The sequence below is a fragment of the Phodopus roborovskii genome, unplaced genomic scaffold, assembly GCF_943737965.1.
Source record: "Phodopus roborovskii unplaced genomic scaffold, PHOROB, whole genome shotgun sequence".
Taxonomy (NCBI): Eukaryota; Metazoa; Chordata; class Mammalia; order Rodentia; family Cricetidae; genus Phodopus; species Phodopus roborovskii.
In genome coordinates, this window is record NW_026125397.1 from 1,161,908 (window position 1) to 1,189,465 (window position 27,558).

A 27,558-nucleotide genomic window follows, 5' to 3' on the forward strand; every position below is an offset into this window, starting at 1 on the left:
TCCTTTCAGAAGTCACCACTGTCAACCACTCCTCTGAAATTGTCCAGAGGCTTAGACATATTTGATGTATTGTGATCATAAAATCCTGGCATGTTAGTTGTGGGGGGCTCTCTCTTGTTCTCCAAAGTAGTGTATTCCTTAATGGATAGGAAGTGTTTATCATACTTAAAATTGCAGTAGGACAGACTTCTAGTTATTTTTTCTTTGTAGGTTTAAAGCAAATTTTTCTTAAGCAGTTTAATAAAAACGATTTTCAATCTGAGCTTTTGAGTTCTCATGAAATATTTTAATTTACCTCAAAGGTTAACATTTATATAATCTCATCAAATCATTGTAGTTTGTTTTCATATATTGTTTTGAACTATGTTTTTAATAAGCAAATTTCATGAAATTCTTTAATCATTCAATTTAAAAATATATTATGAAATCAAATTATTCAGCATGTAAACTTGATTTTTTTTTAATTGAGTTTTTAATTTTTAAAGATGTCATGTTTGCATTACTGTGAATGAGAAAAGTCTGTGCAGGAGCGTCCTGCATTGTTAGTCTTCAGGGTCCCGTAATTCCTAATGCAAATGCCATATTTATTTGTCTCCAGGACACTGCTATTGTCCATCCAGTTCCCATTCGCATGACTCCAAGCAAAATCCACATGCAGGAGATGGAGCTGAGAAGAGGCAGCAGCGGTAAGGCAGGCCCACCAGGCCGTCCTAGCGCAGCTCGCTGCTAGAGCTCTCGGGGTACTCTGTTAAGGGTGGGCTTTCTCTCAGACATGACCTTTTTGTGAGACAGGTCTCACTTCATAGCCTTGGTTGTCCTGGAACCCTCTGTAGACCAGGCTGTCCCTGAATTCACAGAGATCCACCTGCCTCTTCCTGTAGAGTACTGGAAGTAAAGGCGCACTCCATCACAGTGGCTAGTAATTGTTTACTTTTCTTTTAACCAAGTACTCTTCTGCAGTTGTATGTACCTCCAGAGTTGCATCATTAAACATGTTCCAGTTTTTAAAAGGAAATTATTTATCATATAAAGCTTTAAAATGGGTATGTGTAGGGGAAATTTTATAAAATAAATTAGGCCATTTGAAAATGAGACACAGTATACTGTTTCCTGGAGTCTGGGTTTGTTGTTGTTGTTTAGGTTTATTTTATATGTGTGAGTATTTTCCTTGTATGTGTATGCAACCCTGTGTGCCTGGTACCTGAAGAGGACAGAAAAGACCATTGGATGCCCTGGAACTGGAATTACAGATGTACAGCGCCTTGCCTGGCCTAGTCCAGGAAAATGTATTGTCTGTATAAATCAGCACTGGTATCATTTACAGCCCAGACACTAAGTAGTTTGTTACCTGTGCTATAGGGATAAAGTTAACCAAGTGGAAATGCAGATAAGTAATGTTCTGTAGTGGAAGATAACAAAATTTTCCATAAACAGGACTATATTTGGTTTTATTAATAACACTGTGTTCTTGTGAAACTTTTTACAGTATCTGAATGAAGCCTTATTGTAATGTGATCTCAATGTAAATGTCTGTCTCTTGCATTGTTACCTTTTAATTCTCTACTAGATCACACTAATCCCACAAGTCCGTTACTTATGAAAACATCTGACCTTTCTGAAGAAAATAAAATCAATTCATCAGTAAAATTTCCTTCTGGAAATACTGTTGGTAAGTGAAAAATAGAATCATATCTCACATCTGAGCTCACTAAGTAAATTTAGAGTCTGGGGGATTGAAGTATTTATTCATAAACACTGTGTTCACTTCATAAAATAGGGGACAGTAACTCTTCAAAACCTGCCACCCGTCATTGTCATCTACCTCAGGGCAGGCTTACCTGTTTGCCTCCATGCCCTGTTTGTTCCCTTGGCCCTTCCTCAGTTGTCTGTTCTTAGTTTTCTCACAAAACATTGTGTATGTTTTCATTCACTGATGCAGCCATGATAATTAGATACTACGTGCTAGGTTCCAATCTAGGGAGAGTGGATTTCACAGCAAACAGAAGAGTTTATAAGGGAGATTAGGGTGGGATACGGTGACTCTTAGATGAAAAGAAAGCTAATTCCATGGGTAGAACTTAAAAGCTGGAAAGGGAAATAAGAGTGTCATTTTAAATGAGAAAAGAGAAGGCTTTATTAGAAGATAACATTTGACTTGAAATTTGAAGGAGCTGAGTGACAGCTTTGTGACTTGTAGGAAAGATGACTAAAACACAGTCAGTGTGCAGCCGTCAGGCAGGAAGCTGGGTCTGCAGAGCAGCAAGCAGTGCCTGGAGTGGAACTGGTGTGCTAAGCAGTGGCAGCAAGGGAGAGCAGAGTAGGAGAGACTAGTGTTTCCACGCTTACTGAATGGCCTGAAAAGTCAGTAGAAAGTTTTCCATGGAGGAGTGACAGGACACCTAAGACTCACCCTGCTGTTCCACTACCAGACCAAAAGTAGGCAGGTGCTGAAATAGGAGATAGTGATGATAATCCAGTCCCAGGGCATGGTGGCTCGAGCTAGAATGGGAGTAGGGAGAAGTACAGGAAGTAAGAAGTGGTCGGATTGGGGGCTGCACTTTGTAACCTCTGTAGGAAAAGACTAGAAGCTTTGCTTACCCGTGTGGTGTAGCACAGGAGAAAGGAGTCAAGAGTGACCTCTGCAGCTGAGAGAGCAGGAGGGCCCCAGTAGCAAAGAAAGTACCTCCAGTCTGGGCACAGTGCCACCATGCCCAGGTAAAAGGAGCTTTCTTTTCTTAGGCTGTTTCTAATCTTTTATTTCAAAGTACTGTTTATTACTGTGCTATAGTTCATACTTACTATAAAAATAAGAAAATAATTATTTACTCTAAGTGTCCACAGTTAATCATTTTATTGTCTACTTTAAATCATATTTTGTGAATCTGTAGTACAGAATGAGCAACAGCAATCTCAAAATCCCGAATAGGAAATACTTCAGCATCCCTAGCTTTTTAAGTAGCAAAATGGCATCACCTGAACTCTGGACAGAGAGCAGGAAAAGCAATGGCACACTATGAATCTGGCTCTGTACATGATGGTAAATAGGGGACATGAATGGGTATGTGTTTAGACTTGGCTCTGGTTTCCATGTATCAAATGTCTATGCAAATGCTTTAAATCTGGAAAGAAAAAATGGAAACCAGAAGCATTTGGGGCCCAGAGCATTTCATAAGAGATATTCAGCCTTATAGTTATGTTCTTATATAAGAAGGAATTTAATGTATATGTGATTTTTTTATGATTTATCTGAATATTTATTTCATTAGAAATTTATCTAGATTGTAACTTGTTCTGTCGACTATATACCTGTGCATGATGTATTTGATTTTTATATTTGGTTACTGGAATGAACTGTTAGCCCATTTCGCAGCCTTTGAATGTCTGATTTTGAAGCAGTGAAAGAATCTATTACATTTGTGGTAGAAATAATAAAAAGCAAAGAAGTGAGCATTATTAACTAGGACATATCTATTTACCAGCAGATGGGTACAGTAGTTCAGACTCTTTCCCTTCTGACCCAGAGCAGATTGGGAGCAATGTAACTCGTCAAAGGTCAGTATTTATATCAAACTGTGTTGATAATCTCCCCATGCACTTAGGCCCAAGCCCAAATTATTTGCTCTCTGAAATGTTAAATACCTATTATTTCATTGAAAGAGAAATATTTTGGTTCTACCTGTTAAAAAATAAAAGGGAACCCTTATTGTTAGTATTGTTTTGTGTTTATGTGTTTTATGAATGGTGTAAAAAGAGCTTATAATTTCTTAGCAGTAGATGTTAATGCAACCCTTTGTGTCAGTAGAAGAACAGTGAGTCTATAAGCATGTGACTCTGTGGCAAGTACCACCAGAACATTGTTTTAAACACCCAGACCATGTCCCAGATGGGAGCTGCAGGCTCACTCTGCAGCCTTACAGGCACAAACAGTTCATGGGATGATGGTGACAGCTTCTGTTCATGGACCTTACCATCCGCTCAGGCCAACAGAATACATGCATTTACACTTCTCACACTTTGTATGTGTTGAAAATCTCTTTGCAACATGCCTGTTGGAGAGAGAGATGAGCACCTCCACTCCCAAATTTCCAAGGAACTTAGAAAGTCAGAAGACTGCTTGTTTTCTTTCTTTGATATATGGAGTACTCCTGTGTTTCTTAGAGTTCTCAGCCATTTTGGAGTTTGTTCCCTTTTTATCCCTGTATGTGAAGATCTGTCTCCCAGAGCCATGGAGAACCTTATCAGAGTAAAAGACTCTCGAGAGCTAGTTGAGCTTTGGTATAGTCACCTCTAAAAGGGTTATCTTTGTGACACACATAGGCAGCTCACAATGTAGCCAGATTCTGTCCCAGCTTCTCACATTCCAGCTGCTCTCACTTTTGAAAATCGCTTTCCAGGCTCGTGTTGCCTTGAATGGGAAGCACCACAAGAGATCTGTGGTCTATGTTGATGAAATCATGTTGACAGTAACTTCCAATTTTTAACAAGTTTGTTTATGACTTTATAAAAAGTTATTTGGCACATTAAGTCACCATTTGTCTCCGACAAAACATAGATAATGCTGCTCTTATTGGTTGTGAGACCTTCATAGGTACTGCTTGAAAAAGTGTCACTCTCATAAGGTCTTTGGCTATTCAGTCAGGTTTGAATGCTTAAAAAAGGGTCAAGCTCCAGTATTAACATAACCAGGTGTGATGGATGACTTTTGCAGGTCTCATTCAGGAACGTCACCCGATAACACTGCACCACCACCTCCCCCTCCAAGGCCACAGCCCTCTCATTCTAGATCATCATCCCTAGATATGAATCGGACCTTTGCAGTTACCACAGGTAGGGAGGGGCTAGGGAATCATAATATGCATTAATTATATTAGTATACATTGTTTTAAATTAGTCCAATATACAACTTCTTTTTGTTTCTCTTAATATATCTAACTTTTTTTTACATTTAAGAAAAATGTGAATTAAAGATGTCCAAAATTCCCAGCATTCAGGAGGCAGAGGCAGGTGGATCTCTGAGTTAAGGACAGCCTGGTCCATAGAACTAGTTCCAGGACAGCCAAGGCTACTCAGAGAAATTGTGTCTCAAAAAACAAACCAAAACTAAACTAAATAAAATAAAAAAGACATCAAATGAAAAATCCTTTTTTTTTTTAAGTGGAGAGAATGATGTTTTCCTGATGGCTAAGGTGTGTTTGAGTACAAGCAATAATGATGGAACTTGAGAGATACCACAGGAAATTTTAAAGTTGTGCTTATATCAGTGTTAGGGGTGTGATGGGGGACATCAGAGGAGAGCTGTGACTCCAGGATTTTAATGTTTATACAGCTGCTGCTGCAACTATAGTGATTGGAATAGAAAAGCTAGGACAGAGATAGTGCTTTAATCTGTGTGATAAAAGATTGTCATATGAGGAAAATGTAAGTAATCTACAGACTATTGGACGTTTGAGCCAAGAGAAATGGAAATACTGAGAATTTTTTAAACAGAGATGATAGTTTTAAGTTAAAGGAAAGTTTTAAAGACTTTCATCTGGCAGCTAGAGAACAATTAGAAAGAGGAGAAAACCAGGAGTGGTCACTGTTAAGGAAATAGGCAGGGGCTTGTCAGCAGTCCCTCATGCAGTGGGCATGATGAGAAATGAGATCTGAAGATAGGCCATGACTTTGGACCATTAGGTCAAATGTGCTTTTGGGTTGGGTTTTGTTTTAAGACAGTCTCATGTAGCCTTAGCTGGCCTCAAACTCACCATATAGCCAAGGCTAACTTCAAACTAGCTTCTCAGCCCCTTGCCTCTGTGTCTGAAGTTCTGGAATTACAGGTGTGAGACACCATGTCCCAGAGCCTGAAGCATGCTAGGCAACTGCTCTACTACTGAGTTACAACTTCAGCCCCTTGGAACGTTACCAAGTGCTCTTAGAATTTTATCATATGATCACATTCATCTGTTTCTTCTCCAGTAAAGCAATTATATAGTCACTAAAGATTTGCATATTCACACAGGACAGCAACAGGCTGGAGTTGTTGCCCACCCTCCTGCAGTGCCTCCAAGACCTCAGCCCTCACAGGTAATTCTCCTGTATTCTTGTTAAAAATGGCAGGATCAGTTTGTGCCTTACACAACTCATTCTATTTATTATTATCTGTAAGGTTGGCACTTAAGTCAGGACAGTAAGTATTCTTGGAAGCTAAGGATTCCAATAATAATTTGGTTACTAAGAAACAAATAATGCTATCTTAAAGGGTTTAGCAGAAAAAACAGTGAGTTAGGAGATAGAAATTGATGATGATGTCCTGGGTCCAGCACTGACTCATAGGCAGAGTCCACTGTATCTCCCTGGACATTGGCATCCCTTCTAGGTCAGAATTGAAGAGCTGTAGTAGACAATTACAGAATAGTTGGGGACAGCCTTGGTGGCTCATAAAGTTAAAGAGCATACATAATTGAGAAGATACACATGAAATGAGGAAATTAAGACCTGGAAAATAAAGAGGTACTTGCTTCAGAAAGGGCATTCCAAAGAAAAAGAATGGTACCCACAGAAGCATGGATATGAGATATGTATATATACACATATATATGGAGCTGTGTGAATATATATGTATATTTATATATATATATACATACATACATACACACACACATTCATGCAATATATATATATAGAGAGAGAAAGCCAAGTTCAATATGACTGATAGACTGGATGCATATGTATCTGGGGTATTCACTGTAAAGTGTTAGAATATGAAGAGGAACGCAGTGACATGGGTGATGCTAATAAAATGCATGTTCCTGTGTTCTAACCCATTTTACAGGCACCTGGTCCCTCAGTGCATCGCCCAGTGGATGCCGATGGTCTAATAACTCACACTAGTACCTCACCTCAGCAGATACCAGAACAACCAAATTTTGCAGATTTCAGCCAATTTGAAGTATTTGCTGCATCAAATGTAACTGAAGAACAAGACAGTGAAGCCGAGAAACATCCTGAGGTCTTGCCAGTGAGTTTTCTGGAGTTCACCTAATTTGTGACATTCTCTTCCCATATGCTATAAAGACTCTTGAAAAAGTGGATTAAATTAGCAGAGGCCTAAGTGAGTAAAACATCTGCTGCTGCCTCTTTTGGAGGATATGCATTCCCTAGATCCATGCTTCTCAGATACATTGTTAGCCTCTAACGACCAATGGTTGCAGTATGATATTTAGTAAGATTCAGGGGTCAGGGCCAGGGGTGTCTGTGGTGTGAGGCACGTTAACGCTGCTCTGGTTGTATGACTTGATGAAGACTTCCCTAGGATAAGAAGCTGTGTTTACCATAGCTACACCCTCCCAAAAACACTGTTTCTAAACTTTGTTTCATAGGCTGTTCTAGGAGACTAGTTTTTGTGGTCAGGAATCATTGTCTGTATTGATCTAATTTAAATCATTGTAAATATATATATGTGGAGTTGGAAGGAGAAAAGTAGTACTGACATCTCCATTGTGACTGCTCTAATAGTTGCACCTCTAACAGGTGTTAACAGCCCATGTTAATTTGACTGGCATAGCCTAAAGATTTCATGAGTCACCCATGGGGAAGCTCTTACTGGCAACCCCCTTAGCTCACCTGGCTCACTAGAGGAGTGGATTGTGTCTTGGAAGGGTTAGAGGGCATGGGCAGATGTGCCCATGAGACTGTCTTTCATTTGCTTGGATGGGTGTGGCACACACGCATGTGCACACACACACACACAGGCACAGGCACGCACACGATCTCAAGAGCCTTGCAGCAGCCAGCCCCAGTCAGTGCCGTGGCTCTCAGGTCTTTTTTCCAACTTCAGTGCTAGAGAAAACCATCTGGCAAAGTTTTCTCAGTGTGGCTCTATCCTCACCTCACATTTCTTGTCAGTATGAACAACTCCTAACATCATACTTTGTTACGTGGTTCTGTGCTTTGCTACATAAAATTATACAGTAATGAGATACTACTATATTCACCTTTAGACTGAAAAAGCTTCTGACCCCACAACCTCTCTTCGGATTGCCCAAGCAGATGGTAAAATCGAAGAAAAGACAGCTGCTAGTGTTCCTGCCAATGTGGTATGAAAAGTCTTTTTATGCTGTGGACAGTTGTGTGTGTATAAGGGGACTACCAAGATGATGTAGGAATAAAGGTGACTAAGTGTGGTGTGGTTGATGTGCTTCTTGAGTTCAGGAGCTGGGAGGCCGAGGCAAGGGGGTCATGTGCTCTGGCCTAGGATGCATGGTGATAAGCATTTGTTCCTGTTTTTCCTTAACTGCTGCCACAGATACATAAAGTGTTTTAAAATGAGACAAGTAATCTCTTTGTTTAGCAACAGTGGCTTTAAAAGGGCAATCAGGATGTATCCCTGGTGCACAAAAGGACTTTGGGAGCACATTCCCCATGGAGGGATACTCCCTTAGCCTAGAGGCAGGAGGGAGGGCCTATACCCTACTCCAAATGACTTGACAGATTTTGATGACCACTCCTGGAAGGCATCAGCCTCCCTGTGGAGTGGGGGGGTGGGATGGGGGTAGTTGGGGGCCATGGGAGGGAAGGAGGGAGGGAGAGGGAACTGGGATCGATTATGTAAAATAAGAAAAAATACATATTTTTACAAAAAAGAATGCCTTTGGGGGGGCAATTGGTGTTAGCAAAATGCTCATTCAGCATGAACATCACTGAGAATGCTCATTTATTTCTCTTGTCCTTTAGAGCAAAGGTACCACACCTCTGGCTCCACCACCTAAGCCTGTTCGAAGAAGACTAAAGTCAGAAGATGAGCTACGACCAGATGTGGATGAGCACACACAGAAGACAGGTGTCTTAGCTGCTGTCCTTGCATCGCAACCTTCTATTCCCAGGTAATCCAAGTTACTCCTCAGTACATTTAATTACTAACAACAAAACACAGCTAGAAACACAGCCAGAAAGAAACAGATTCATTCTTTGGTTAAACAAAAGTTCTCAAGAGAGTTTTCTCAGCCAGTGAAATGGCTTTGGGTAAAAGTGCTTGCCACCTGGCAACATGAGTTCAAACCCAGGACCCACGTGGTAGAAGGAGAGCGTGCCGTGCATATGGAGGACATAGGACTAATTTGGGAGTTGGGTCTTCTTCCATGTGGGTTCCATGGAACAGACTAGGATTATCATGCCTGTATGGCATGTACCCTTACCATCTGGGCCTTCTTGCTGGCCCAGCTTTTACATTTCTGAGAAAAGAGAAAGAAACAAAGACACACAGCAGGAAGTATGACCCACAAAGCCGAAAAGATTCATTGTCTGGCTGTTTTTAGAAAGAGGCTACAAGTACTGGTTCAGACTATTTCATTCCACAAATTCAACAGTGTAATTACAGTACTTTTAACAGCTCTGGTCTTGGGCTTCTGTAGATTACAGATTCCTGGTTATCATTGCAACGGCAAGTGAAGTTGAGCCCTGCTGAGAAGGAAGAAGTCCCTTTTTCTCTGCTTGGAAGTCAGTGGGAAAAAAGGGTTAAAGGTGGGAAAGAAATGACGATGTCTTTGCCCCTGTGTCTTCTTAGATCTGTGGGGAAAGATAAAAAGGCTATCCAGGCATCAATTAGACGGAATAAAGAAACCAACACCGTTCTGGCCAGATTGAATAGTGAATTGCAGCAGCAATTAAAGGTAATTGTCGCCGCTGAATCCTAAGTTCCATGCATGCAGTGCATCTCAGTGTTGGGGGAATTGGAACTGTTCCTTTAGCTCTTATCAGTCTCTGAAACATTCCCAAAGCAGAAGAAAGCGTGTAGCTACAATGTGTAAGCTGTTGACTTTGAATACTAAAAGGAATTTCTTACCACAATTCTTGTGTACAAGTTCTTAGCCTTCACATGTAAGATATAGTATTCTCTGTAACATTGTTAACTTCCATGAAGAGACTTTGAGAAGAAAAGTGAACTTGAGTATCTCTGAGAGGAGTACATACATGGCTTTGTGCTCAGTGTCACATGTGGGCAATTGGGCTGTTACCAGTTTCTCCTTTGACCAGAGAAAAGAAGATGAGCCTTAAGTCACAGTAATGCTTCCTGGGCCAGTGAGTGAGGGCCCTGCCCTGCAAGCCTCGTGGCCTGTGCTCTATCGCTGTAGCCATGGTGGAAGGAGAGGCCTGACTCCCAGAAGTTGTCCTGCAACCTCTACACACATGCTGTGGCATGTGTTCACACACACTAATAATCGCTTTTAACATCTGAATGAAAAATCTTTTTTGTAAAACTGAAATTCACAGTAAGATCTAGGATCAGATACAATCACCAGAGGAAAGAATTCATGTTAACAAATTCATATATAGTTAATTAAGGCTTTATTCAATTTGTGCAGTAATACCCATCTACTACAATCACTTGTTTTTCTAACAATTAACCTAAAAGCATTTTACTGTCACCAGAAATGGCTTTGAATTAGTAGGATTGTGTTTTCCTATTATGAATGTACAAATTACCCTCTAAAGTGAACTAGTTTTAAAATAGAATCCCTGTCACTTTCTCGTGACAAATACAGTTGTTAGCTTAAGAAGAGCTGGTGTTGGATTTCTGTCTACTTTCAACATGACCTGAACTTTGTATCTTTTTCAGGATGTTCTTGAGGAGAGGATTTCCCTGGAAGTTCAACTGGAACAACTCCGACCATTCTCTCACCTCTAGGCCAGTTGCCGTTAACTGTGAACATGCCCATTTTTAAAGCAGTTTTGGGTTCAGAGCCTATTTGGAAACTTAAACATTCAGCTCACTGCTTAATTGAACATTAAATTTTATGATTCTGTTTTGCCCTATATGTTCACCATTGTATTTAAGTATCTTTTATTTTTTAATTTCAACAAATAAAAGGGTCAGGAGGACTTTTTCTGGAGGATACATTGTGTTTGTTGGCATGCCTCGCCCTTCCTGTGCCTTAACATCAGATAGCAGTCATACTGGCCCCTCTGTGATGTGTGGCCAAACCACACCATGACTGGATTTACAGAATGGGCTTTTCCTCAAGCACAAACTCAGAAATCTTTGCAAAAGGAAAACGATATCAAACTTTCAACATCTCTCTATTCTATAAAGGGTTTTAAGATGAGCTCCCTGCTCAATATTTGATTCGAGAGCCTGGTGTGTTTCTTAGAAACTACTACCATTTTCTTCCTCAAGGCCTTACTCAGCTGTATTCAGGAATCATGTAGTACTCAAAGCTTGTTTGACTTGCCAGCTAAGGGTCAGGATTTTGTTTTTCTTGACCAGTTTCACCCATGACTTCTTATTTGTATCTGTTTATGTAAGGGCGTAATTCAGCAGGAGTGCTGTAAGCTTATGAACTGTGAAGACAGGTCTTTCTTCATTGTCCCCTCATGGTGAAGGAAAAAGCTGAAAACATTACTTGAGGAGTGGGAAAAGCCAGTGAACACATTTCTGCTCTGTGCATTACTGAGGGGCTCACTCTGCTGACTTCTGACAGGGGCCAGAGTCCTACTTCAGTGGTGAATGCGAACCTTGCAAGGAAGAGGACCTGTAGTATTCACAGAACTCTGTTTGTTTGAATTTTTAAGTCAGACATGGTGGTATACTTATAATTCCAGCACTGGGAGGCCAGACAGACAGGTCCCTTGGGTTCTCCCGCCAGTGAAAGACCCAGCCTTTTTTTTTAAAGTGGAGGATACCTGCAGACTGACACCTAGGCTATCCTCTGACTTCTACCTGCAAGCACACACAAAAGCTTCACAGATAGCATTTTCAAGTAATGTTTGTAAACTTCTGAGGTTATCAGTTCACATGAGAACTAGTTTCAGATTTCTAGGTTATCCTCAATTACATCGTCACTTACTTTTTCCATATACGTAGGTTTTGCTAGTAAAGTCTCTGGGGTGTGCCCTCCGCTGTCAGGATAGATATATCTGGGTACTGTTTGTATTTGTTACTAACTACCAACAGATATCCTCTGTAAAGGTTATTTTATGTCTTAAACTTTACAGATCCATCAAAACAGAATCTTGTTTCTTTATGTGTGGTTTTTCGAGAGGGTTTCTCTGTGTAGCCTTGGCCGTGCTGGAACTTGCTCTGTAGACCCAGCTGGCCTCAAATTCACAGAGATCCACCTGCCTCCCAAATGCTGGGATTAAAGGTGTGCACCAACACTTCACAGTTAAGAATAAAATTCTTACACTAATAAGAAAACATAATATTTAATTTCTATGTTTTAGCCCGAATTTAAACTTTTAAGAATTAGAAATTATCGTTTCAGTATTGAAACATATTTAAGTGTCCTGAGTTCACAATCCTACAATGTTTCAATGGATTTAATAACCATAACACATTATGAAACAGAAAGTAGACAACAACATAATCCCAGTTAATACATACTTTCACCAGTCATGTAACTTTGCAAAAAGAATCCATTTTTATTCAGCTCAATTTCATTATAGGTACTTTTTGTTGTTGTTGTTAATTTCTATTTTTTGTTTGTTGCTTATTTATTTTAAGACCAGGTTGCTGTATCCCTCGCTACCCTGGAACTTTATGTAACCAGCTGGCCTCAAACTCAGAGATCTTCCTGCCTCTGAAGTGTTGGGGTTCAAGGCATGTGCCACTATGACTGGCTGCTAATTTTAGTTTCTCCTTCCAAACTCTCCCATAAGCCCCTCCTTACACTCTTTCATATTCATGACCTCTTTATACAGTCATATTCCTAAGTACAGTGTGCTTGATCTGTGAATGTTATTTGTATGCATGTTTTCAGGGCTGACCAGTTGGTATTGGATATCCAGTTGTTATTGTCTTCCCTGGGGAAGACTGTTTCTCCCACTCTGAGCACCCCAAGGTTGTCTGTAGTTCTGTGTAGGCTAGAGAGAGGCCTGCCTGCCTGGCGACCTTTCGCCCACCCACATTGGCATTTCTGTTATAGCCACCTTTTTTTCAGCTCATGTTTAAGTAGTCATGTTGGTGACTCTTTATGGATGTAGCTTCTGGCATTACTAGGAGACACAGAAAAGCCCCTGATCCTCTGGCTTGTATAACCCCTGCCTTCTACAGTGTTTCCTGAGCCTTAGGTTCTGATTGTTTTGTAGATGAATCCTTTGGGACTGGGTTCTAAAATCTGCTATTTGATTGGTTGTAGTTTTCTGCAGTGATTCTGTTTGTTACAAAGAAAGATTTCCTTATTGAGGGATGAGGACCACACTTATTGGTGGCTAGAAGGACAAATATTTAGAACGTAGTTAGAGATTATGCTGGTTATAGATTCTCCTCCAAGATCCATGACTTCACTAGCCCTGAGTAGTTGGCTTAGGTTTCCAGTACCAGGCATGATTTCCTTCCTGTTGAGATGGTCTTATGTCCAATTAGAGAGTTGTTGGTACCACCAGGTATGCGTGCCACAGTTGCACTCATAGGGTTATCATCCCATGCTGGTCATTGTATTTCATAGACATCATAGCTAGGTAGGTCTGTTGGTTGCTTTCCTCCTTTGGACGCTTACATGTCACTTTCTGGGTACCTCAAAGGCTAGTCCTTAGGGAGGAGTCATTCAGGCCCGTTCCAGTTCAGGAGTCTCTGGGCCCTGAGTCTGAAGTGCAACAATTTCCATTAATTTTTACAGATTATTTTAATTTGTATGGGTATGTGTGTTTTGCCTGCATATATCTCTGTGTACTGCATCCATACTTAGCACCCATGGAGGCCAAAGAGAGTATAAGTTTCCCTAGAACTGGAGTTATAGATTACAATCTGCTATGGGATACTTAGCACCCATGGAGGCCAAAGAGAGTATAAATTTCCCTAGAACTGGAGTTATAGATTACAATCTGCTATGGGTTCCAGGAATTGGATCTGAGTCTTCTGTAAAAAGAGCCAGTGCTCTTAACTAATGAGCTGTATCTCCAGTCCCATTCATTAATTTTTGTTATTTAAAAATTGGATTCTCCCACCAATGAATTTCTAATGTTATGGTTTTAAAAAAATTAAGGTTATTTGGAAGATCTAGGAATTTTGTCTGAAAGCAAAAAGAATTATAGAAAACAAAGAAACAAAACCCACCAAATGTTTTAGTTCTTAGACATGGCATATTCTAATGCTTTTAGAAGGGGCACATTCAATTTATTTGACACTTGCTCAAGAAAGCTGCCATTCATAGTTCTCAGGCATACCCTTAAACTCATTAATTGCATCATGAAAAAGTTGATATTGAGTGGTGAGTCACAAACAAATTCAAGTATTGTTTTAGAATGCTCATGAAATAAACATTCATTCTGATTTTTCATTACTCATTTTTAAAATCCTACATGGTTTTTCTCATTACTCATCATGTCAGATTGTTTTAATTAATGCCCTGAGCAGTACCTACCAAAAGATATGGTTCAAAATTTTAGACTTGTTCTTATGCATTCTTAATAGCTTAATCATACATTTTTAAAGTTGGAAGGAACCTCACAGGCAGTCCTAGCTCTTCCGCCTCCTCACTATCCACGACTGGTACCTATGTGCTGTTTACTAGGTGAGCTGAAGGTGTTATATGACTTTCCAAGGACCCTCTTGTCTTTTTTTTTGAGTCTAGTCTTACTTCATACTGCTTCTGATTGCAGTTTGGAGTACAGACAACCAAAGGAATTTATCATCTGCCACCTCTGTAGCACAAATCCATTCACGTTTTGGACCTTGAAGAATGAATGCATTCTTGACATCTGTGAAAACATTTGAGGTACATTATTTTTTTTCCACCTATTGAAAGTATACTGCTTTGATTTTGATTGTATTTATAGTTACATAATTGGCTGATTAAGGAACATCTCTTTTTTTCCCCCTGCTTAGTTTATTTCACTTAAACATAATGTCCTCTGTGTTTATCAATGAGCTCACATATGACAAGCCTTTCTTTATAGACAATCAGTTCTGCACTAGAGCTACACTAATGTTCATTCAATCTTACCAGGCAGAAATCAAAAATGTTGTAAGTTCAAGATTTGACTAGCTAATCTTAGAATTTTTAAAGCCTACAATCAAGGATTCAAAGTGAGCACAAATAGAGTTTAGAAGTCTTCTAAACAAAACTGACACATCATCAAAAGTCCTATCTTTATAATTATTTGTCAGTTATTTCAAAGGCCAGTTGATATCTAATGTGAAGCCCTTTAATCCCTTGTCTTAGTGCCTCTAGAAAGAACTGGAATCAGTGAAAAGTCTTTACTGGTGCCTGTAGATAGGCTAGATCTGGACTGTCCTTGGTGTGAATGATACAGGCATGTATGGTCTTAGCTGGAAGTCCATGCCCGTGTGTGAGCACACCTGACGATTGCAGTAGGAGGGAACTGAAGAAAAGAAACCATTCGGTGCTAACCGTGCTCAGTGGTTAAAGGGTTAGTGAGGCTTGAGAGTCAAAAACTTAAGTAAGGTCTTGACTCCTGCTTTAAGCTGAGGTCCTGTCCACACTCGGGGAAAGTATTGCAGTGAGAAATGTTAGCTTCTAGTTACCTGTGCTAACAGAGATGCAGGAAAGAAACGGATCCTATGAAGCCTGAGAAATAAAGGAGTTATAATATGCAATGTTAACAATAAGCACAACCGGCTTAAGTTTCGTTCCTTTATGACATGCTATTTCTAGTGGAGTTGTGAACCAATGTGTAGTTATTAAGCACACTTTGTAAATGCTGGCTCTTTTATAGAGGAACTAACTAAATGCCAATTTAGTTAATGAGTTTAGTATGGTAGTTTTTCTCATGAATGAAAATGCATACATTTGGAGTCTGGAATGTCTTCTATGAGCATGCTGGGAAGGGCCACGGAAGCAATGAACTGGTAGGTTGTTTTAGAAGTCCTTTCAAATGGAGTATGAGATGTGCCCCGACTGGTAACAAGCAGTACATCATTGAAGAGGAAAAGGCTGAGGTCTCGGGTCTGTTCGTAGAGCCTGTTAGAGTGGAGGCAAGAACTGTTTTCATGGGTTTACACCTTAGTAAACAATTAACTATCTTTAAATGGATATGCCTATGATTATGACCTTATTCCACTACAGACCTTTGTGTAATTCATGGAATCCTTGGTAAAGTAATCCTGCATCTCTCAGACCAATCATGTAGAACTGATAAGAGTTATTTGATCTCATCCATTAGTCGAGTATTTTGTTATATGCAAAACATGAACAGTGAGAGCTGGAAAGACAGCTCAGGTTAAAAGTACCTGTTGCTGTTGCAGAGGACTGAGGTTTAATTCCCAGCACCCAGATGGTGGTTCGTAGCCATTGTAACACTAGTTCTGGAGCATCTAATACCTTCTGACCTCTTCGGGCACCAAGCATACACATAGTACAATAATGCAGGCATTGTTTTCATTGATGTGAAAAATGACCAGGCAGTGGTGGTGCATGCCTTTAATTCCAGCACTTAGGAGGCAGAGGCAGGTGGATCTCTGAGTTCAAGATCTGCCTAGTCTATAAAAGCTAGTTGCAGGACATAGGTTCCAAAGCTACACAAGGAAACCCTGCCTCAAAAAAGCACAACAAAACAAAACAAATCATCAGCTGTAGGCAAAGCAAAATTTGGTGTGCTTCTGACTTCATCTGTGATCCTCTTATTTTTGCTTAGGAGCCAGATTGCTGGATGGTTCTCTGCATATAATCAAATTCTTTACATGAGATGTTATATATCTGTCAGGGTTTTCAGTGGGAAGCAATTGTGAAATGGTTTATTTTTGTGGAAGAGTTCTATATTGTGTACAAAACTTGCTGTAGTCCATATATAACACTGCTGATTTTATATATATATACCTGAGTTACCAGGATTTTATCACATTGTACTTTTTTATGCATTTCTGGCAATTCCCTGGTGACGCTGGTTCCATAGTTAGCCTGGCTTTGAGAAATAACACTTTTAAGTCATTTTAGTTACAACTGTGTCTAAGAGCTGGACTAAAGACTGGATCAGAGTTAGGTAGAGAACACATGAGGTTCATTTTAGATCTTGGGTATACAGGTAAATAAAAACATAGTGGCCATCAAATGCTTTGCAGAAACTGTATCCTCAGATCAGCCCTCAGTGCTCTCTCCAAGTTCCTTGACCAAGTCTCCACAAGCTGTCAGTCCTCTAAATGAACAAATCAATTTCACCTTTAATACTGATCAGTGGAGCAGCCAGGATATCAGACAAGATCCCTTCCCACTCCAAGAACTGTCAGGCCCTCACTGAGCTGAGAAGACTCTCCTTTGCATGACAGGGGAACAAGGGTGGCAGGCATGGCCACTCTGAAATATGACCCCAGAGAGCTTAACAAGGTCCTTAACAAAAACCTGCCCTCAGTAGTTCTTCTGGGAACCTGGGAAAGGGATTCTTATTCTCTCCAACCCCATAGCTTCCTATCACTCAGTGGAACTCACCTATAATCCCAGTCTTTGGGAGAGCTAAGGCAGGAGGATATCTACAAGTTAGAGGCCAGCCCAGACCACACAGAACTACAGGTATCCCTCCATGTCTTTCTACCACATCAATAGGACAACTCTGTAATTACAATAGACAAAAAACACCAGGCTCAGACTCTGTTGAAGGCATCTTGGGGCTGGAAAGATGGTTCAGCAGTTAAGAGCACTTACTGTTACAGAGGACCTGGATTTGGTTCTCGGCACCCACATGTGGTCCCATAACTCCAGTTCATAGAGGACCTGACACCCTCTTCTGACTTCCAAGAACACACATGCTACACATGTGTACATGGTGGCAAAACTGGCAAACACTCAGAATATTTTTTATTATTTTTAGGAGACTTTCAGGCTGGACATGGTGTCAAATCAAGGACATCAGAGAAAATGGCAGCCTTTCACTATAGCAAACAGTAAGCATAGTCTAACTAGAAGGGCATGATAGACCAAAAAAGGCCTATCTTTTTTATTTATTTTGGTTGTATGTATGTTTTTTTGTTTTGTTTAGCTTTCAATAAGTTTTGAGGTGTGCTGAGAGGCAAAAGGCTGAGAGAAGAGAGATGGCAAGCATCAGAACCAGACATGGATATGACAGAGATTTTGAAACATTCAAATTAGGAATTTAACCATGGTTAATATGTTAAGAAATCTAATGGGAAAAAATGGATGAAATAGAAGAAAACAACTAGGTAATAGAGTAATAGAAATTGTTGCAAAGTCAAAGGAAGTGGTAAAAATAAAAGAAATGTAACAGAATCCCATAGTGGGCTTTTGAGGAGACTGTAATTGAGTTAGGAGTGGTCAGCTGGAAGATGTGTGAGGGGAAAAGTCTTTTTTTTTTTTTTTCATTTAAACTAAAAATTCACTGAGTTTGTTTTACATACAAATAATCAACACTCATTATTTCATAACAAATAATACTGATGAAGTCTCAAGGAAATAAGCATACTCAAAAATCGCTGGTGTTTAAATGGTTTGAATTTCCATTATGTAGTTATACTTGTATTTATCTTTTGCCCCAGAAATTCAGTTTCTAGATTTACATGGGAGGGAGGGGGAAAGTATTAAACGGAGAAACAGGAGCAGACTGAAGCTGGACAGTTGAAAAGCAAAACAAAACATACATACATGCCATGGGAATACCAGATAAGGAAGAGAGGAAAGAATGGGAGAAACACTCAAATCTGCTTAGAGCATCTCAGTGGTTGCCTGCTGTTCTTCCAGAGGATTTGAGTTCAGTTCCCAGCACCCACACCATGGCTAATCACAGCTTGTGGTTCCAGATCCAACACTCATATCTGCCCTCTGTATACGAAACTCACATACATATACTCCCATGAATATGTGCAAACACACATATTCCAGAAAGTTCCAAAAACCCAATAAATCTCTACACATAACACCACTCTATTAGAAACTTAAAAGGGGCTGGAGACATGGCTCGATGGTTAAGAGCACTGACTGTTCTTCCAAAGGACTTGAATTCAATTCCCAGCACCTGGCAGCTCACAACTGTGTTCCCGTTCCAGGGAACTTGACACCCATAGCAAAACAACAATGTACATAAAATAGAAGTGAGTAAATTAAAAAAGAAACTCAAAAGACAAACTTCACTACAAAGAACAATGAAAATCTAGAGGAACAAGGATAAGAACTTTATTTGACTTCTCTTCAAAACTGACCAAGCACAAATAAAATGGTGTGAAAATAAAGAAAACCCCCAGCAACCTACAATTCCATAGCCAGCAAAATTTTTCTTCCAACATAATGGACAGTATCTCAAACCAAAATTAAGGTAACACTGCCAGTAGTTACATGAAGACATGAAGGCCATTTTAGAAGCAATATATAAAAATGGAGTAACCCAGCCTGGATCAGCTAGCCTGTCTACCACCATGCCAGCTTCTTTAGACCTGTGGGGTCAGAGCCAGCTTCATCTCACTATTAAAGCTCTTAGCCATTGCTACAAACCAGCAACAGTCAACAAAAAACAGAAATGCTAAGTCACTGAGGCAAAAGACGCTTGTGATTTGGTTTCTCTTTTGTTTACATTGATTTGTTTGGGGGCAGGGGTGTGCCACCAAGCATGTGGGAAGTCAAAGGAAACTTGGCAGAGGTCAGTTCTCTCCTTCCATGGTCAGTTCTGGGGATCTAACTCGGGTCTTTCTCATGGCCTTTGATTTTCATTCAAGATCTAACCAGGTGGGGATAGGGGTGAAAGAAACTACCTACCCACTGCCTGGCACCTTTAGATGTCTGCTGAAATAAGTCATTGAAGTAAAAGAGCCTCCTTTCTGTTTGTTTGCTGTGTATTGAATAATTTGTCTTTACCCTCAATACTGAAAACACTGACCATTTTCTAAAGCCGTTATCAGAAAAACTGTTTTGTAATAAAGTTTTATTGGCACATAGCCACAGCTGTTCATTTATATAATGGTACTGTTTATGAATAGAGTACTGTGTGCTGTGTGGCTGTCTTTGTGCTACAACAGAAAATGTCATTGCCATAAACCTCATGTGGCCAGGAACTTCTAAATATTTACTCTTAGAACTTCATAGAAACACTTGTCCATTCGTGTTCTAAAAGAGCAATAGGAGGACTAATTTATGGACTTTGGCATTTTTCCATCTGTTCCTACACATCTCTGAGCATTATGCAAAGTAAATATGGTAAAGTCATTTTCAGTGTTAACTTGAACAGCTATCTAAGGATAATCAAATAATTCTCGGTTTTTAGCAGAATATTGGTGTGCGCTCCTACAATACTTGAATCTGATCTCATTAGGAAACTGACCAACCTTGAGGTCTAGTATGGAATTTCTAGGTTTGGCAGACACTGTTTTCTCATTCTATGAAGGAGCCATCTGGAATGCAAACAATGATAAAGTGTTGTACATCACCTTGAGGCATATGTGAGTGATTTTGATTCAGTGCAAAGGTTCTCTTGACTGCATTCAAGGTCAAGCATGGTACTGAATGCCAGGGGTGAGCAATGAGCAAGACAGTTACTGCTTTCAAGGTGTTCACAGCCTCAGCTGATAGCTGCTCACCTTAAAGAGAAGTCCATTGTCTCATCACAGCAATGAAGCTGAACTACATCGTGGATCCCAAGCAGGTATCTGTTTACTTCTGATAGAGTCTGTAAAATAAAAAGTAGGGTGTATGATTATTTGAAATCCCACTAGTGCAGAAACAAATGTTCTACATCCCATGGCATGCAGATGTCGACTAGAACTTGGAATGGTAGTAGAAAGCTGTCTTTTCTTTATAATATGAGCTTCCTTTAGCAAACCAAACTGACAAGGAAAACAGTATTTGAGGCCATGGGTTTTTTAAAGCTGAGGTATTTTCTTTGTATATACTCTTCCTACTGTCAGAAAACAAAGTTAGGGAGGGGTGAAAGGAACTACCAATAAAAAGAGGCAAATGAGGGGTTGGGGATTTAGCTCAGTGATAGAGCACTTGCCTAGCAAGTGCAAGGCCCTGGGTTCGATCCTCAGCTCCAGAAAAAAAAAAAAAAAGAAAGGCAAATGAATTAGTAAGATTATGAAGTAGGCCCATGTGTTGCTCTGGCCATGGGGATGCCTTGTAAGAGTGCACGGAGACCCAAAAGTGAAATCCTGTGAGTTCTAAGAATCATACTTTTGGAGTCCAACCAACCACACTTCTCTTTGTTTGCCAAGACATGAAGATAGAAATTGAAACAAAACTACATCCTCCTGATTCTCTAATTTGACCAAGTAACAGTATTTCTAATTAATTAGTACTTCCATTATCTATATCTAGCTCCTGCTGAATGTGAGACACCAGAAAACAAGTCAAAGTTCACACATGGTGGAGTCTGTGAATAGATGGATCCAAGGCCACATGACAGGACTGTCCATGGGGATATAGAACACTGAGGGAAAAGCTAGCCAGAGACCAAGAGAACTTAGATAATCTAAGAACATAACTGATCTCTCACTCACACACAAAGGGCAGAGAAAGAAAATAGTTGTCCTGCTCTATTGTTCTCTGCCTTATTCCCTTCAGACAAGGTCTCAGTAAACCTAGAACTGAGCTGGCAGCCAGCTAGCACCAGCAATTCTGTCTCCTCCCTCACAGCAGTGGAGTTATAGGTGTCTCTGTGTGGACTGCTTGCCTTTTTATGTGAGTGCTGGAGACAAACTCATGTCCTCATGCTTGTGGAGCAAGAGCTCTTGCCTGATGAAACATCACCACAGCTCCTGACTAACTTTGAAAGGGCTAATGGCACTTATCCAGTGAAGTAGGGAAGGAAGGCAATTTCAGAGAATAAAGCTTATGTTCAAAGAGCAATGGCAAGAGGCTACAGTATTAACGAATGGGAAGTAGGTGTGTATGGTAGATGACTTGGGTGATAGGGGAGTCAGAAGATAAAGGTGAATAGAAGAGTTTACAAGTGATAGATAAGGTTAACCGGGGAGTTCCAGTGTGTGGACATCTTCAGTGCGCTGAGTCTTGCACCAAGAACTTTGTCAGACAAGACAGAGATCGTGTAGAACACATGACCATGCTCAGCTCACAAGGAGTCATGATCAGAGTCCCACCAAACAAGGAACTACAGCCTTGGACAGTCCCAAACATAGGGTAGGGTACAACTCACATACGCATTTTCTAATTCAGATGACAGGAGTGTGTTACATGGAAGCCTGCGGTGCTTAGCAGTAACAGCAGCCCACAATGTTTAGCTGCCTCAGGATCTGTAGTCTCTTTGGCAGTGACAAGGTTGTACTCATGAGTGTGAGATGAAGAAGAAACAGCATACGTACAGGGCATCCTGAGATGATTGTCTGTACATCAGATAGCTGCTCTCTCATTTTGATGTTTTCCTTTATCTAGAATACAAGGTAGTATTAGGCAAAGGTCATGACATTTTTTATTAATATTTTGTGATACCTGGTGAAGGGCTTGGTGCTTTAATAGAATAACAATTTTCTGGCCCTGGTGTTTTAATAACAAGGGGAAGTAAACAAAACTGTTCAGAGAAAGATCATTTTAGGGTGTGATGTGCCTTCACAGTACATAGGGAATGGTGAGTGCTGTAACTGCTAAGTCAGTAAAGTGACTTGCTATATTAAAGAAACAGCTTTGGAAGCAAAAGATTCTACATTTGACTTTCCTTTTGGTTATCTATACAAACCCATATTTTATATACTTTCACACTAGAAGTGGTGATGGGGATGTGCCTCAGGTGACAGAGTGCTTACCTAGTATACACAAAGCCCTGGGCTTGAGCCCAAGCACTGTATTACCTAGGAATATCAGGGAATATCTGTAATCCTAGCACTCCAGAAATGAGGGAGCCAGGAAGATCAGAAGATCAAGGTGATCCTTGGTTACATATCAAGTTCAAGCCAATCTGGGACACACAAGGCCCTGTCTAAAAGACAACTACAAAAAAGAACATCTCAGGGTCTTCAAGTGAGATTACCACAAAAGACTGAAATATTTTGAAGGGCACACATGCATATCAGCAACCCACCTGATCTATGTAGCCTTTATATCTTTTTATTTGATCAATTGCAGTGGTCAGGTCCCCACGGTCTATGTGTTCTGCGGGAGTATGGAGTCTCAGAGCATAGAGAAGGTGAACATATTCTTCAAATCTCCGGGATGGGTACAGAAGCAGTTCTGGCAGGCTGTACAGGGCATAGGGTAGGGTGCCCTGGTTGCTACTTGTAGGTCTCTGAGGGCCTGTCCTTGAGTGCCTTGCTGTGCTCTCCCTGAAAACTCACCTCAGCATTTTGGTAACAGGGGTGTTATCATGCCTCTTCAAGAAAGCTCTGAATGCTGGTGTCATTTCTCTGCACTAAAAGGTGAGGGTTACATTGTCAAAACTTTTCAGACAGTTATAAAGCCTTGAGTTCCACCAGCAAGTGGTGAGCTACAGAATATCAAAGCAAGAAGGCAGCATCTCCATCTAACCTAACTATCAACAGTACTATTCATGTGTTCTAATATAGAAACTCCAGTATTGTAATTATACCACAGACCTACCCATATCCCCCTAACTTAATCAACAGAGAGATTTATAATTAAGGTAGCATTGGATTAGAACTAGAATAAATTGAGTAGGTGACTTTATCCAAGTTACCTGACTTTCTCATCTGTAAAATGGATAGAAGACCCAGCTCATAGTGAAGGGACCGAATCCCACCCCTACAGAGCCTGCTATGTAATAAATCTTTATTTCTGTAAGAGTTTGGTTATCACTGACAGTCACCTTTAATGCTGCTGTCATCCATATTTTCCAGGGTGATATTACAAAAGAATTTCACTATTTCAAATGTACTCCTTTATCACCACTGGTATGTCTGTGAAATTGTATCCTCTACAAGGATTTATACATTTGTATATTTCTAAAAGATGTCAATATTGCTAATGTCTGAGTCCAAGATTTACTGATTTCAATCCCCAAGAATATTTTAGGAATAAGGCCATTTATACCTGTGAACAATCACAAGGCTTAAAAGATTTGATGGTGTTGAAATAATAACAGCTACCATAGCTAAATGTACTGAACAGCTGTATGCACTCACTATGCTAATGAAGTAGGTATCTGTTTTACATGGCTATAAAAGTTTTGCCACTGGTTTGTTTCTGATGACACTCTTTGCTCTAATTCTTGTCCTCAAACATCTAAAGTCATGGTCAAGGTATCCATTGAGGCAACCCTGTGTGTTCCTGCCCGTGGCACTGCAGAAGCAGAACATTCTGAGTACAAACTCTTGTTCTAGCTTCATTGTTTAATGTCCTGTCACTGAGCCATGGTGGCTGGGGTGCATGAAAATTTGGCAATATAGATAAGGATGACACAGTGTCCACCACTGTGTTAGCCTCTATGTCAGGTCCCTGTCATCAAGAAGCTTCAAGTACATGAGAGGGAACTGGAGAGGGGCTGCTGAGAAGCACCCTTTCTCATTTACTTCAGTCCTTTGGGCTGTACAGGGTTAGCATGGAGGTAACTTACCTTCTCGATGGTTTTCAGAACAACTGGATAGTTGTTAAAGAAATTGGTATATGAATTCAGCTCCCTTCCAAACTTTATGAATATTTCTCCAACACACTGGGCTGGGCTCCATTCCTGGAGTCTGTCTTTTAGGTTATTTAGAAATTCTCTACAACACGACAAGATTGTATACTGAAATAGGAGCCTGTGAGAACCTCTAAACATAAGCAGCACATTCATTGGTATAGGCTTCTCTGCCCAGTGTTCTGAGGTAGGACTTGCTCTTGACCAGCTGAGTGCCTTACCACAGAGAAATCTGGATTTGACAGGATGGGGGAGCTGGGTAGTGAGGGAAGAGGTTGGCTGTCCAGGATCCCATCTTTATTGATTTCTTGTCAGAATCCAGCTTCTCACAGTAGAACTGCTTTGGAATGTCCCACCCTCAGAGAGCCAGAGCTGTGGACATCCTCACAGTCCTCTGAGCAAAATGGTGCCTTTAAAAGCTTCTTGGCCTTTAACCTTTAACTTGCATATAGCCCTCATACTCTCCTGATCCAAGGTGATCCTTCTCAGCCATTCCAGGCCATGAAAACAAAGAGGTTCCCATAAACCTTGTCACTGGGTAGGAGCTGGGCCCAGAAAGGTGAGGGACTCTCTCCAGAGCTGTAGAAATTGACTTAGACTGGCACTTGGCTCATCTAACCTCACTATGGGTAGAAACCATTGTTCTCAATCTCTTGATGCAAATAGGAAACCCACAATGGAAAAGCACTCTTGTGTTCCTGTCCTATCATTCAATTAGATATTGTTGACTCTTTCCCATGGACTTTTTTGTGAGCGGTCTATTGATTACAGAATGCCTAGGCATTGAAGTCTTTTTTTTTTTTTTTTTGCACATGTTGTTGTAACCTGGGGCTAGGGTAGCACTGGGAGCCATCACTGCTGGTTGTAGCTGTCAAGTAACATGCAAAGAAGACTCTCTGCTCTTCCAGGTAATGGGATCCCCACAAAGATAGAGAATGGCCGAGGCATGGTGGGACTTTTGAGACAAAGCATTCTCTTCCCACCATCTGGGGAGTACACCTTAAAGAATTTATCTTAGGGTTTACCTGTTGAGATTTAAGATTCGTTGAGTATCAGAGAAAATGATGTGTATATTGGAGGCACTCAGAATGGCTCTGTTTGAGGAGAGCGCTGCCCTCAGGGGCCTGGCGTACACATCCTTCACGATTCCCAACATCTGCACATACTGTCTCTCACTCTGTAAAAGCTCCCTCACAACTCGGGTTCGTTTCTCTACTGAGTCCATCTGGAGCTTTCTCTCCTGCAGAAAACATCAGGAGTTCAGGAGAAATGTAGTGACTGAGCCCTCAGCAAGGGCCCATTGCAGGATGCCTGAAGAGGGAGATTAGGCAAGAGGGGCCATCAAGGGAAGGTGGCAATGGTGTAGATCTAGAAGAAGCCACCCAGAAGCTTAATGAGCTGAGACAGACAGCTGGTGGTGGTCCACCTGCTCGAGTGTCTTCTGCTCTTTCTCCCTCATCCACTGGGATAGCATAAAGAACCGTACATGAAGTGCCCATTTTATGTGCACATGCTTATTTCCCTCTCCCTACAAATAGCCCAAGATGTCTTGGTTGACATAGATTGGGGGGATACCCCTGTAAAATCGCCCCTTCCTCTCCTACCTTTCTATTCTAGAAATGATTGTATGTTCTCTCTGTAAACAGAACAGCATAAAAGTCCTTACATACCTGTTCTATTGGACAATTTCAGTGGGTTTTTTTGTTGTTGTTTTGTTTGTTTGTTTTCTACTTCTCACTAGCAAACAAGACTTTTTTTTCTGGCCCTGGAGATTAAACCCAGTCTTGTACATGCTAAGCAAATGCTACATTTGAGCCTAAACCACCAGGCTCTGGGCCTAGATCCCAACCTCCAAATTTCCACACAATTCTGCATAGAACAATCTGTCTTTTAAGTAGAATTAAATTTGTCCCCCCCCAAAAAAAAGTCCTAGGCAGGACATGTGTACACATATCTGTAATCCTGGCACTTGGTAGGCCTCACAGGATAAGAGGATTGTGAATTAAAAGCCTAGGCCATATAGCAAACCCCTGTCTAAAAAAAGCAAGAGCTAGCAGAGCACTTCTATGAATGACTCTGGATTCACATTCTAGCATGGTCAAAAACAATTTTAAAAAACTAATCCTAGCCAGGTATGATAGTACAGGTGTATAGTATAATCCCAATGATCTGAAGGCTGTGGCAGTTGCTACCATCCATTTGTGATGGCTTCCATGCTGATTTCTAGTGAGCAATCTGTAGCAAAAGACCTTCCCTGGACACTCCCTGCTTCCAAGGATGGGGCTCTAAAGATCTGTAGGTCTGAGCTCAAGGCTGCAGAACTACATTTCTCTCTCTCCTCTCTCTCTCTCTCTCTCTCTCTCTCTCTCTCTCTCTCTCTCTCTCTCTCTCTCTCTCTCAGAGTCTAACCTTAAATGAATCACTGAGTTTCTCTAACTCAGGTGTTCATTGTAAAACTCTGGAACTAACATCTTCTTTGGAGTCTTTGGAAAAATTAGTATAAACAAATGTGAAACCATGTTGAATATTGCAAAATAATGTGTGTGTGCTGTGAATTTTGGCAGCAGGAAGGGCCTCTGCATGTCTGGCATCCCCCAGGACAGAACACTTCACATGTATTGACTAGAGGAAACTTTGGAAGTCAGCCTGTGAGTTTGATGAGCTAATTAAAAACTTCAAACCTTCATGATCATATGTCTTTTCTTTAAACGATGTCCTCATCATAGAAAATCATAGGGTCACATACACAGATTGGTTTTTTTTTTTTTCCCCAGATGCCATGCCTCGTCCTTTGAATCAACTTCTGAGTCCATAGCATAGCTACCAGGAAAAAAAAAATCTACCAACTGGGTCTTCCTCCAATTCAGTTATGTATTTGGTTGTTTATTCCTCTCTTTAAGGGATGTTTCCAAGGAAAACAAAGAACTAGTCACGGTAAATAAATGATCCTTCTCTGTCAGTGACAACATTGTTAAATTCCTAATTGGTGGCTTACCAGCTTAACCAGCACTTCCATGTTCAGGTCCCTTTGGTGTGGACTAGACTTTTCATCCTGACAATTGCCTTCTATGGCACTTCTTTGCTGTAGATGAAATGGAACTTGGT

At 40.6% G+C, this 27,558-nt stretch overlaps 2 protein-coding genes across 5 annotated transcripts in view; one reads left to right on the top strand and one right to left on the bottom strand.

The window, feature by feature from the left end:
* Nucleotides 1–10,865, top strand: part of Reps1 (RALBP1 associated Eps domain containing 1) — a 68,326-nt gene extending 57,461 nt beyond the window's left edge. For 2 of the 4 annotated variants that reach the window (XM_051175345.1, XM_051175347.1), the window contains 10 exons: nt 599–686; nt 1,568–1,669; nt 3,480–3,552; nt 4,709–4,827; nt 6,002–6,066; nt 6,815–7,000; nt 7,983–8,078; nt 8,716–8,864; nt 9,545–9,650; nt 10,598–10,865. In XM_051175345.1, the coding sequence (XP_051031302.1) occupies nt 599–686; nt 1,568–1,669; nt 3,480–3,552; nt 4,709–4,827; nt 6,002–6,066; nt 6,815–7,000; nt 7,983–8,078; nt 8,716–8,864; nt 9,545–9,650; nt 10,598–10,666 (1,053 nt within the window). In that variant the 3' untranslated portion in view covers nt 10,667–10,865. The remainder of the gene's footprint in view (nt 1–598; nt 687–1,567; nt 1,670–3,479; nt 3,553–4,708; nt 4,828–6,001; nt 6,067–6,814; nt 7,001–7,982; nt 8,079–8,715; nt 8,865–9,544; nt 9,651–10,597) is intronic. The other 2 variants (XM_051175346.1, XM_051175348.1) reach the window with 1 other exon arrangement.
* A 1,510-nt stretch (nt 10,866–12,375) lies between these two features.
* The window catches only part of Ect2l (epithelial cell transforming 2 like), a 69,044-nt gene continuing 53,861 nt past the window's right edge, over nt 12,376–27,558 (bottom strand). The window contains exons 13-21 of the mRNA XM_051175343.1: nt 27,449–27,535; nt 25,479–25,693; nt 24,391–24,538; nt 23,156–23,229; nt 22,903–23,059; nt 22,190–22,255; nt 20,450–20,538; nt 15,727–15,899; nt 12,376–14,676 (exon numbers count right to left, since the gene is read on the bottom strand). Of these exons, the coding sequence (XP_051031300.1) occupies nt 14,552–14,676; nt 15,727–15,899; nt 20,450–20,538; nt 22,190–22,255; nt 22,903–23,059; nt 23,156–23,229; nt 24,391–24,538; nt 25,479–25,693; nt 27,449–27,535 (1,134 nt within the window). The 3' untranslated portion in view covers nt 12,376–14,551. The remainder of the gene's footprint in view (nt 14,677–15,726; nt 15,900–20,449; nt 20,539–22,189; nt 22,256–22,902; nt 23,060–23,155; nt 23,230–24,390; nt 24,539–25,478; nt 25,694–27,448; nt 27,536–27,558) is intronic.